At 43.0% G+C, this 13,024-nt stretch overlaps 1 protein-coding gene across 1 annotated transcript in view; it reads right to left on the reverse strand.

The window, feature by feature from the left end:
* AMPD1 (adenosine monophosphate deaminase 1) overlaps positions 1-12,445 on the reverse strand; it is a 147,246-nt gene extending 134,801 nt beyond the window's left edge. The window contains exon 1 of the mRNA XM_088446290.1: positions 12,365-12,445. Coding sequence (XP_088302416.1) covers positions 12,365-12,380 — 16 coding nt within the window. The 5' untranslated portion in view covers positions 12,381-12,445. The remainder of the gene's footprint in view (positions 1-12,364) is intronic.
* Positions 12,446-13,024: the final 579 nt, after the last annotated feature.

A 13,024-nucleotide genomic window follows, 5' to 3' on the forward strand; every position in this document is an offset into this window, starting at 1 on the left:
CCTGTCTTGTTAGAGTACTTCTATCACTGCCTATTTTGTAGGGTAGTTCTCTTAACACCCCTTTCTTGTTAGTGTGTTTCTCCTATCACTGCCTTCTTTGGCAGAGTACTTCTCCTATTATCGCCTCTCTTGGTAGACTATTCTCTTATCACCGCCTCTCTTAGTAGAATGCTTCTCCTATCACTGCCTATCTTAGTACAGTAGAGTATTTCTCCTATGATTGCCTATGTTGGTAGAGTACCACCTATCTTGGTAGATTGCTTCTCCTATCACTGCCTATCTTGGTAGAGTACTTCTGTTTCCACCTACTTTGTATAATATTTCTCTAATTATTGCCTATCTTGCTTGAATAGTTCTATCAACATCTGTCTTGGTAGAGTATTTCTCCAATCATCACCTATCTTCCTAAGAAATGTCACAGTCTTACTGTAAAAATCCTCAGTATATACTGATAATAAAACCATCATTACTCCAAATGCAGTGGATGTCCCTAAGAATTATTCATTAAATACATCTTTGTATTGACCTTAAATATATCTGTTAATTTCAATCAGGTTATCTATAAGACACACTGTTTTACAAAATTAACAACCCAACTTGTTTATCATTTCTTGATAAAGCCCTCCTATTATTTTATAATAAGCTTCTATATTTTTCTTACCGACAGGTTTAATCAGCGACTTACTGTATTCAGTCACTAATAACCTAATTTAGTGTCATCCACAAGTTATTAATAGAAGAACATGCCCCAACACAAAACACGGTGGTAACCCACAGACAACTTATGCCCAGACTAAATATCTACTATTTATAGCAACACTCTGCTTCCTGACTTTATGCCAGATAGCTACACATGTACATTCCTTTTTCTCTAGTCCTAGTAATATAATATTTTATACCAATGTAATTTGTGGAACATTATCAAATATGTTTGCAATATATCCATGATTGTTTTACTTTACAAATATGGTAACCCTCTGTTAACAGTCTACTTTTTAAATTAATAAAATTATTACTATACATTTTGTTACCAAATAGAATCTGTTAAAAAGCCTTAAAGCCTCCGTATATTGTATATGCCCTCCCTACACTTTGTTGTTATGTCTGCATTTATTTTGTCTACCTTCTATGCCACTGTTTTATATGTCCTATTTTCCCCCTGCCTGGTGCAACAGAGCACTGTGGCGCCTTACAAATCAATGTTAATAATTATAACTGATGTCAGACTCACTAGTATATAAGTTGTGATTATATTCTCCTTTATGGGTGTGTCTATTAATTCTTCAAAACTGGTTAGAAATAGACCAGTAAGAGACAAAGTGAGTCAATTACAGAAACAATTTTCAGGATTCAGCGGTCATGATGCCGGCAGTTAGAATACCGACAGCGGCATCCTGACAAACAGAATCTCAACGTCTTTATGTAAGTATGCTAACCCTAACCCTCCCATACCACAGCCTAACCCTAACCCCCCCTGCAACCTAACCCTAGCTCCTAAACCCAACCCTCCTCCTAACCCTAATACTTACCGTCAGCATGCCTGAGCATCAACATCCCGACCTCCGGGATGGTAACTACATCCCCAATTTTCACTGCAGTAAGTGTGTCAAAGTGAAGTTCTATATTACAGGTTTGCTCTCATTTAAACAATACCAAGGCTAATAGTTTTCTTTTTGGAACTTGGAGGGATAAAGTTTTCAAAATGACCATCGTCTGCACAGTTATAGAATTACATCTCTTTTTCTTCTTCTTGTGACTGAGTGTTACATTTTAAAATAAAATAAAAAATAAATAATAAATATAAAAAATTAAAACAACATGATGCTCATGTAATGCTCTACAAAGCCCTGGCTGACAGCTCCCAGAACCACTTCATCACCACCTCGAGGGCTGCGAGTGTAGGGGGTGTGCCAAGTGTTGACAGCCAAGGCTCTCTATAAAGTGTTGCACAAGCAGCATGTGTTCATGGTCTCCTTCACCACCTCTGTCTCTGACCACCACCTACTCCTATTCAACATCTCCCTCCCCCTGCCTCTTCTCCCTCCAGTAAGGCTACTCTTACTAAGTGTAATTTCAATGCCGTTGATCACTCCAGTTTCTGCTCTTCCTTGGACTCTCTCCTTCACCCCATCTCCATACTCTGACCAGACTGTCTCCTATCAAAATCAAACCCTCATATCTGCACTAGACTCTACCACCCCAAATGTCACTATCAGGCTACAGTGCTCCCCTCCTCAGTCTTGGCACTCCACTCACAATTTTTAACCTCTCTATTCAAGCAAAAAAAATCTCAGATAACCTTCTTCCTGGCAAATGCAAGGGTCACCTCCCTATTATTCTCCTTGACCTTAGGATGGCATTCATCACTGTTGCCCACCCCCTACTCCTACAAATCCTTCACTCTGTTGACCTCTATGACACTGCACTGTCATAGTTATCTTCCTACCTACCTAACTACTCCTTGTGTGCATACAAATGGCCTCCACTTTCCCCTTCCCACCAATGTTCCCCAAGACTTGGTAATTTGTCCCCATACTTTCCACCCGCTACTGTCACGGCCAGGGTATTTCAGCATGGCGCTAGGCGGGTGTTACCTGTGAGGTCGTTGTGGCGCGGGCTGTCTGGTGGCGGAGTTGGTGTCTGGCGAGGAGCTTTGGCTGCGCACGTTGTTGTGCGGCCCTGTTGTCACTCTGCGCTGGTGAGGCCTGGCGGCGTCTCCGTTCCATTTGGCATGGGCGCCGCCATCTTGCCTTCTGGCCATGTGATGCGGCTGGCCAATCCTGGTGAGTCACATGTTCCCTCCGGCCAGTAACAGCACGGCATGGGGTATTTAGGAAGGGTCAGTGCCTTCCTTCTTGGCCAGTGCAACGTGTATCTCAGCCTAGCTGAGAGGGAGTTCTCTGTGCTTACCCTGTTCCTGTGAATTCGCCTGTCTGCCAGTCTGCCTGTCAGCTCCTAGCTTCCACTGGACTACCCCGCTTCCTCCATCACCCTTGCCCATAGCTGAGTGCCTGAGCCTGCTGACATCCTGCTCATTGCCTTAGTTCACTACCTGCATACCTGGCTATTATTTTCCTGCTTCACTACCTGCATACCTGGCTGATTATTTTCAGTCTCACTACCTGCACACCTGGACAGCTCTAATTGTTTCTACTTGGACATTAACCCATTACTCCCACCACAGAACTCTTGTGCACATTTATATATTCCTGGACTTTTATTTACTGCTATAGTTTATGTCTACTCAAGCACTTATTAAGAAACCTAGTTTTTTATTCAAACCCGCTTCTGTGTTTGCTCCTGCTACCACCCCGGGTCCACAAACAACCCAGAACATAACAGCTACACCTCTTCCATTGGTGCACTCCTTCAGTCTACAATACCACATGTATGCCAATGACACCAAAATTTATGACCTCCTCTCCTATAACACCTGGGGGTATATGTACTAAAGCTCGATTTTAATTGTTTTTGATCAGTGTAAAATCAATAAAATCAATCAACATCGATGCTGTGTTTTTGGGGCTAAGTCGCACATTTACAAACAGACAATTTTTTATTTGGTATGAGTGATTTAGCTGCAAAAGCACACCATTGATGTTGATCGATTTTGAAGCAATCAAAATAAATTAAAATCGACCCTTAGTAAATATACCACCTGCTGTTTACTGGCCATCTCTGCTGGAATGTTGAGTTTCCTGTAATTCAACCTCTCCAAGACTGAAGTTATCATCTTTCCTTCCTTCAAGGCCCTCTCATCTTTCCACTTCTTAGTTGACAATACCTCCCTTTCCTCTATTCATCAAATGCGATGTTTAGATGTCATCCTCGACTCTGCCATCTCTTTCGCCACCTCCATTCATTCCTTGTCCAGTCATGTTGTTTCCCTCTCTGCAATATTTCCTGGCTCAGGGCCATTGCTTTCCTTGAAAGCCTCTAAAACACAGGTTCTCAAACTCGGTCCTCAGGACCCCAACCAGTGCATGTTTTGCAGGTCTCCTCACATAATTACTAGTGAAACTGATAGCTGCACCTGTGGATCTTTTAAAATGTGTCAGTGACTAATGAATACACCTGTGCACCTGCTGGGTGACTTGCAAAAAGTGAACTGTGTGGGGTCCTGAGGACCGAGGGCCTGATTCAGAGCCGGACGCTCTGACCAGAGTGCTCGCTCTGAATCAGGGCCCTCCTACCTAAAAATGGAGCGGCCTCCTGGCCGCTCGCATAGCTGTGGGTGACCACCCACAGCATATGCGAGCGGCCAAAAAGATGGTCGCGATGGATCGGGCTTGCGACGAGACCCTGCGGTAGGGTCTCGCTGCCGCAAGCCCAAGAGTGCTTTTGGCTCTATCAGAGCCAAAAGCACTCCCACTGACATCACTAGTGATGTAAGTGGGGCTGGCTCCAGACGGAAGTCACCATCGACAGCACGCCCCCTTTGGTGCGAGACCCATAGCGACAGCTGTCGCTATGCGGGTCTCGTGCATGCACACGATGGAGCTTCCTCCGTCGTGCGCATGCGCATTAGGGCACCATCGACCCGCTTGCGAGCGCTCAGCGCTCGCGAGCGGGGCTGAAATAGGCCCCGAGTTTGAGAACTACTGCTCTAAAACCCTCATCCACTTCTCTTATGCTGCTCCTATCCTCTGGAATGCCCTTATATACTTATATATGAGCATAGGGGCAAATTCAATTGGGTGCGAGAATAACAGAAAACCTGCACCTGCGGGGGTTTTCCTGCAGGTGCAGGTTTTTTGCTATTGAAATAGGTGCATTTTTTTTTTTTTTTTATGCTGCGGGAGCTTTTTATTCTCGCACCACCCAACCAAGTGTGATTTTTCCTAAAATCGTAAATTTTTGGAAAAATCACTGGGACTTGCTCTGGGACCCTGGTGGAATCCCCCGTGGACTAATTAAGCAATTGGAAGTATCCAATTAGCTTAATTAGTTAGTAATTGCTCACCTTCTGAAGTGCTGTCTTCTGCAACCAGCGTTGGGTCCCGGACTACTGCAGCAGCGTGAGTATGTAGTGTGTATGAGTGAGTGTGTGACCCCCGGTGTATGTGTGTCCCCCCAGTGTCAGTGTGGCCCCCCCTGGAATGGGCGCTGGGAGAACTACATCTCCCAGCAGCCCTTGACCCACCCACCAGCCCCTGGTGCCTCGCAGCAGTCCCTGGGACTCCCAGCAGCCCCCTCTCCAGTGAGAAGATAAAGGGGAGGCCAACGGGAGCCAATGGGAGCCGCAGGGGCCCCCGGGCAGGTAAGTGAAGAATTCTTTTTTTTTTTACAAAGCGCAGGGTTTTCAGAGCTGAAAATCCTGCAACCACTTTTTTAAAATTGGATACCGCGGGTATCAGGAGCGCGCATACCCACGGTATTCCAAAATTGGGCGCAAGGTTTTTTACCTCACTAAACCTCGCGCCCAATTCAATATGCCCCCAAATCACTATCCTGTACACTATATGTATTAATTACATTGTGTTTGATGTTAATGTTTTATATGTCATGTATATGTATATTTAATTATGTACACATCTGGATGCTTGATTATGGCACTTTTTGATTGGCTGAACCTGGTATAAATACCAGGAAACTATACTTGCTGCTTACCTTGAAAAAGACCACAAAGTGGTCGAAACATGTTGGCAGACCCTACCAATGCTAAGGAGGAGACCGATATTTCAGACGGTGGAGTCCCAGGTACTTACATCTTTAACAACTGCTGATTTTGAGGCTTCTGTCTCAAAACCTTTTGGTAACAGTCCATTGCATATGCACTTTATTCATTAGAATTGCATATTAGTTATTTTGTTCTTCAATTGATTAAAAACGTTTTTACACTATCCCACCTTCTCTCTATCTAATTCTTTGCATGTTGGGAGTAATACTTCCTAAGAAGGAGGAAAATTGGAGACTTTGGGCCATATTCAGTTTGGAGCAAAATGTTGGAATCTCCGATAATTTATCGCCGATGATGTCATTTTCGCCTATTTCAATTATCCCCGTATTCAATTTCAAAGACTTTTTGCAGATTCGAAAAGTCATTTAAAAAACCGGGGATAACTTTTCACCACTGAAATAGGTGGCGAAAAAAAGTGCAGAATTGGGGTTAAGGAATGCAGGCTTAAAAAAAATAGCCTGCACCCCTGGGAATGTCATTTAAAAATAAACTGTTTCAAAAAAGTTTTTTTAAAAAAAAAATCGGGACACCCCAAAAAATTAACTATAATTTTGGGGGTAAAAAAAAAAAAAAATAGGGAACACACTTCTAAAATACCCAAATTAAATTCTGAGGGGTCCCCAACTATGCGGCAGGTGTTTTCTTCATTACAGGAGTAGTGGCATGTGCATTTTTGCAGAATTTTTAAAAATCATTTTAAGGACTTTAAAAAATGCTTACCCCCATTTTCATGTACCCTAAATTTGATAGGAATAGTTATTTAAAAAAAAAAATCTAAGTGCTATTCTTCAACCCTTCTTCATAGCCGCAAATATGCACCTGCCGCGGCTATTAGAAACCCCAACTTCCTTCAGAAGGTAAAAATGGGGGTACCCATAGTGATCCCCCATATCTAAACATCTTTAGGGGGGTCCCTGAAATATTTTTTTGGCGATACTTACCTTTCCGCCGGCTCCAGTTTTCGTTGATTTCTAATTGAATACGGGGATAAAGCGGGCATGCGCCCGATACTTTATCCCCAGAAAACCAGCGATTTGGCCCAAATTGAATATGGCCCTTTGTTTGGGATTATGGACAAATAGAAGTACTTCATTCATATTTACTGACAATTGACTGGTAAGAGTGATGGATTGAGAAATATAATTGGAAGAGCATGAATACTCCTAAAGGGACGTATACTTTTATCTATTTTATATCTATTTATTCCTGAGCACCAATATGAATTAAGATACCCACTGGGTTTGTAAAATACTTTTAATTTGTACTGGTTGCTTTTCCTTGTGCCAACCGAGCATTACTGACCTCTTTGCTTATTATCAGAGTACCTTAGGAATTTACTCTTTGGCAACTATCTTAAAAAATGGTATTTATTTAACTTTAACATACAATACTTGAAAACAGGTAGAACGCCAAATCCATACATAGTATAAACAATGTTCTAGAGAAACAGTACACAGCAGGCACTGAGCAGTTGTCCCTTTGGTTGCATCAGTTCTTTCCTTGTCTCAGAATGCTAGGCTGTCCCCAATGCAGCAATCTATCTTGATGTCACCCTACTTCTGATGGACACCCAGCAGGGCTGAGACCCATTCCTTTGAGAATCCAACAATATGTTACCCACAATCAGCTACTACTGCAGCATGGGCCCCAACAGTCCAGCAGAAGCTATAGACACTAACCAGTCCTACCAGGAGAGCACACATAGCCAGCTACAGTATCATTATTTTATTCACCCTAGAATTCCCACAGTCCAGAAGGAGTGGAAAGATGCCAGACCACTTGGTACATGCTAGTATATAAATATCCACAAGTTCTGGGTTGATTTATATTATATAATAGCTGAATGAGTGCTTCACTGTCACCTAATTAAGTAACTTAGACAATGCTTTAACTCCCTAATCTGGGTGAAGTGGAATATCAGGCCATAATAATGCAATAGAGCCAATGTTTGTTTATTGTGGCCAAACCTAATGACCAGTGATGTACTTAACAATGTTTCTAATCACAAGGCACACAGGGACTAATTCAGCATTGCGTGCACAGGATCCGTGCAGAACAGGTCCTGCGTGATCGCACAGTGGGCCTGATTCAGACCCGCTCGCAAGCGGGTCGATGGTGGGCCAGTGCGCACACGCGGCGTGCGCACTGCGCGTGCATGAACCCCGGAGCAAGCGCAATAAGCACTCACTCTGGCGCTCGCATCCAAAAGGGGCAGCTGTTCGATGGTGATCGAGAGCTCGCCCCGTTTGGAATGTGGGGAGGGGGGGTGGCTGGGCAAACGGAGGTGTTCCTGCAGGAACGCCTGCCGTTTGTGAGCGGCCCTACTGACATCACTCGTGATGTCCGTAGGTGGACTTCCTGCTCTATTAGAGCAGGAGGTCCACTGGGGCTTGCGGCCACAAGACCCTACCGTAAGGTTCTCGTTGCAGGCCCGATGGTCGCGATGGTCTTGACCATCGCGACCATCACCTGGCCGCTCGCAATAGCTGTGGATGGTCACCCATAGCTATGCGAGTGGCCAGGAGGCCGCACAATAAAGAAAAAAAAACACCCTGATTCAGAGCGAGCGCTCTGAATCAGGCCCACAGCCCCTTATATGCCTCTGCCTTTACAGGCAGAGGCATTTAAGGGGCAGTGTGGGGGCGGGGGCGGCCGGGATTCCCGGAAACGGGGGCTTGTTCGCCCAGTTTTCCGGGAGTGGCAAGATGGATGCATTAACGGATGCAGTTTCCTGGCCTCTCAAACTGGTCAGCATGAGTAAGCTGAGGCTTACTCAGTTGGCTGGTGGCCCAGAGCCATCCACCATTTCGACCGATGGTCACGATGGTGATCCCAGCCTGTGATCTGGTCGCAAATGCAACAAGGGGGTATCATACACCTCTTGCTGCATTTGCATGTTTGCAAAGACGGAATTGCAAAGCTGCTTGCGTGAGGCTTTGCAATTCCGTCCCAAGTGGAATCACCCCACAGACATTTAAGTACCATAACCTAAAAACTATGTGAATATAAATACAATAACACATCTCAATAATTAATTACAAGCTCTAAATTTTATGCATTAAATAAAATGGAAGCACCTACATGAATATACTGTAAGATAAGTAGACACGAAATAACCTAAATTGAACAATGGCAATCATCTAACAGGTCCACATGAAGCAACAATCCTAACAATCTCCAGCAACAAAGGTCTCATATTGGACATAACTTTCTGTACAGTGCTGGGTACACTGCTCTGCTCACATAGTGTGGGTTAAGGCTATTATGTTGGCATTAAACTCTATACATATATCTTGTGTCTAACTTGATTGCTATTTCTGATATACAATATATACGATGCGACTGATGACCCCATGCAGCGGGATGCGGCAGGGGCCAACATATTGGGCGGTCAGGCACCAGATCGTCTAATGTGTACATTGCTGATTGCTGGGTACACACATTGTTTAGTGTCTACCCAGCTATAGTCCTGGCCCTCTGCACCCTTCTGTGTTCATTTGTTCAATATATAATTAATGTATAGTGTGCTTATGTAACTGTTGCACTGTAAGTACTAGATAGTGCTAATAATAATACTATTTGACAAGTATGGTGTCATAATTGATTTACAGAAGTCTTGTAAACTGGCCCTGATGCTATAATATGCTGGAAAACTGGTTATGATAAACACTGCATTTACATATTTACTAGCACCCACATAAGTATTATATCTCCCTGTGCAGTGCATATCATTAGGTATATCCATTTTCAACACACAGCACACATCATATATTTACTTGTTTACCACACATGGCACTAAGTAAATAATGTTTTGCTGAGACCAGAGAAGAGAGCAAGGCACCAGGATTAAATTTCGCACAAGACTGCACAAAGTGTTGCATTTATATATATGCTGAGATATTTCTGGTCAGGTCTATTAACATTTTTGGTCAATGCCCTGTGGCCAGAAGTACAATAGGCATTTTGTTACTTTCCATTTCAGTTTACATATAAGAAATTTACAAAATTATCAATTATAGCTCATCCATTATCATAGAAATATATTTGTTCTCATTATAATTATATATCATTCTGCACCTGCAAACTAGGGTTGACCATCGAAAGGCTCACTGTTGATGGTGCCATCGGTACATTTCATCAATAGCATGAAACCATCAATGAAAACACATTGATGTTTTGAACCATGGCAGGGTGCAATAGCGGGACATGTGACAGCAGCGGAGCCATTCATGTGGGCGACTGGGTGATGTGGCTTTCCCTGTAGTGTTCTGGGGAGATCTGTGCACACGCAGTGGCGTAAGTTCATCCCAGACACCTGTAGGCAAGTTATAATTTGGTACCCTCCCTGTCACAGCCGCTGACACTGTAAAGTAGCAATTTGCATGCAGACAGGCTATAGATAGATGAAGGCAGCAGCTGATGGTCTGACATGGAGCTCTCCACTAGTGTATGGTGGCTTCTTAGGTGCCGGGAAGAAGTGTCATGTATTGGGTGGCCATGACGGTACACGCTGTGTACATAGTTACAGCCCTAAGTGGGGTGAATATGTTGTGGACAATGGAGGAGGTGCCCCTTCAGAGCTGGAGCCTGGTGGCAGGCGCCTCCATTGTCTCCCATAGTTCTGCCCCTGTGCACCACGTGCTAGTGTGAAACATTGCCAATTACCAGTGGACCTCTGCTACTGATGGCAGATAAACAATGTACCTCCAACATCAATGGCAAAACCATAATCCATTGGTAGTAAACCATCAATGATTGGTATCCATCAATGGATGATGGCCATCCCTATATTGCACATATAGGAGAGATCGCTGTGCCAGGTTTAAGTCACCAATGGCTACGATTACAAATGATTTTATCCTTTTGCTATTGTTAACTATGTGAATATGTATCTCCCGTATATTGAGTCAGATACAATGCCTCCATATGCGTAAATTGTCGATTTATTTTCAACTGTGCATGAGTCTCACAGTACATGCGTTCCATGGTATGAGCTCAGTAGTGATAGAGATGCACTGTCTCAGATATGTATTTACTAGCATTAGTGTAAAGACGCAGAAAACGCTAAAGCGGTCCCAGCAGCGTGCAATGCTGGATCAGCACTTTTGTGATTTATCCCACTAACAATAATAATAATAATAATAATAATAATAATAAAACAATAACATTGATATATATAAAATCATGCAGAACAGAGCAATATTGTCAGTGTAGACACATAAAGTAAAAATATGGAGAGGATAAGTTGTAAAGGAGAAACTAGAAATGTAAAATAAATATATACGGCATGATTGCTAAAATCACAACTTAAACCACACAGCTGATGCAGCCTCCCTTTCAAAATCAGGGTTGCCGACATTTAGCTCTCTCCTTCCGTGAGGGAGCTGTTGGGGGAAACTTGCAGCAAAAAGAGGGGGTGTTGTGAGAGAAAGGGGTGTGGCTCAGATGATGACATGTTTTTTTGGGGGGCAGGGCATATGGCGTGACAGCACAAACGCATCATCGTGGCCCCGCCCCCTCTTCACAATGCCGAGATGAATGGCATTGTAATGCAGGAGGCGGGGCTACAATGACGCGATTCAGCACGATTCGCGCCACCTGCCCCCCGCTGCCGGGGTTTATGCAGGTGGGTCACTTGGGCTGGTAGACTTGCCTGCCTTCCCGGGGGGCCGGGAGCAGCACCTGATTTTCGGTAGGCTCCCGGCCGAATCTGGATTTTAGGTAAGTATTAAATATATATCAATCTGTCAAACATCTCAAAAATACATCCATAGTGCAATTTTATTACAGTATAAGACAAGTGTGCCAGTGCACATAAGTCCTTAAACTGTGATGGGATCCATATTCAAACACTGATAACTGAAACTTTTGCATATGGCAAGCCTCTGAGCAGTCATCTGCCAGCAGCAATACAGTAAACTACACAAAACAGCAGATTACAGAAACAAATCGCAACTAGAATATCAGTAACAGCTGAGTTCTGATGATTATTACACTGAGTGGTATACTTACTAAAGTGCGGGTTTCTAAAAGTGGAGATGTTGCCCATAGCAACCAATCAGATTCTAGCTATTATCTTCTACAATGTGCTAGATAAATAAGTAGAACCCGATTGGTTGCTATGGGCAACATCTCCACTTCTAAACACCCACACCTTAGTAAATATGAGTCTATGCAGAATAGGGACTATTCATCTGGAAAATGAAATTTAAACAAATATTGGGAATATATACATTTTTTTCTCTACACATATATTGTTTCTATGTTTAAAATGTAAATTATGTAATTGTTATAATAATCTATGTATTTCTTCGTTTGTACAGAACTGCAAGAATCCATAAATATAGTAATCTATGTCTGGCCAACTCTATTTAAAATTAATAATTCTATTTTTAATTTAAATGAATCATGTAATGTACATAAAAGGCAGGTTTAGTTCTACCTTATAGATTGTGAGTGAGGAGCTCTGTAGCTCACATTTAGTAACATCTGGCTGTCACCCTACTGTGGCACTGTAACAGGTATGCTCTGACAGCCACACACATTCTGGGAATTGTGGCCATACAGCAAAGAGAATCCCCCTTTTGTATGTAACACTGTGCACTAGAACGTTTCTGATTGGATTTGACTATTTATTGATTGCAACACACAATGATAATCTCTAAAGCACTCAATGAAACTTACTATCTGCTTTTGACATTTTGATGCCAGGTCTTCACAGCTCAGCAGGAGGATAAGCAGACAGGACAGTTAGCTGGTACTGGGTATGACTGCTACACTGCTCCTAGTGTGTGCAGTCTCCTTTAGCAGTAATGTGATCTATACACTTTAAAAGGATAGGAAGCTATTTCCAGCATGGGATTTACAGCCGTTGCCAAAGAAGCAGGTGCAATACAACGTATTCCCTACTCAAGCTTTGAGAATTATGTACAAAGTTGCAATTCTTATATAATTCCCATGACATTTATAGCTCTGATCATTATTATTTACAGCATTAATTCAATACCATTGATAGTAACCATAGCAAGTGGGGACTGGCATTACTAGAGCATTTTAAAATGGGAACCATTGTTTATATTACTTTACAAGCTGTTGCCTGCTTTGCCCACGATGAAATCACTTCTGCCAACATTTTTTTATTTGAGGAGTTCTAGTTGTATTGCTTTGCATAGGGATCCTGTCGCAGGAGTGACCAGCAGCGCTATACAGATTGATGGCAGCAGCACTTTCACCCACCACTTACATCTCTCCCCCCACCCCTTACCGGCCACGAGCATGGTGCCACACCTATCTCTTGCATTAATGATGTCAATACATATTGTTTTTGTTATTGCCCATCTTTAA

Source organism: Taudactylus pleione, unplaced genomic scaffold, assembly GCF_031769625.1.
Source record: "Taudactylus pleione unplaced genomic scaffold, aTauple2 ptg000396l, whole genome shotgun sequence".
NCBI classification, from domain to species: domain Eukaryota; kingdom Metazoa; phylum Chordata; class Amphibia; order Anura; family Myobatrachidae; genus Taudactylus; species Taudactylus pleione.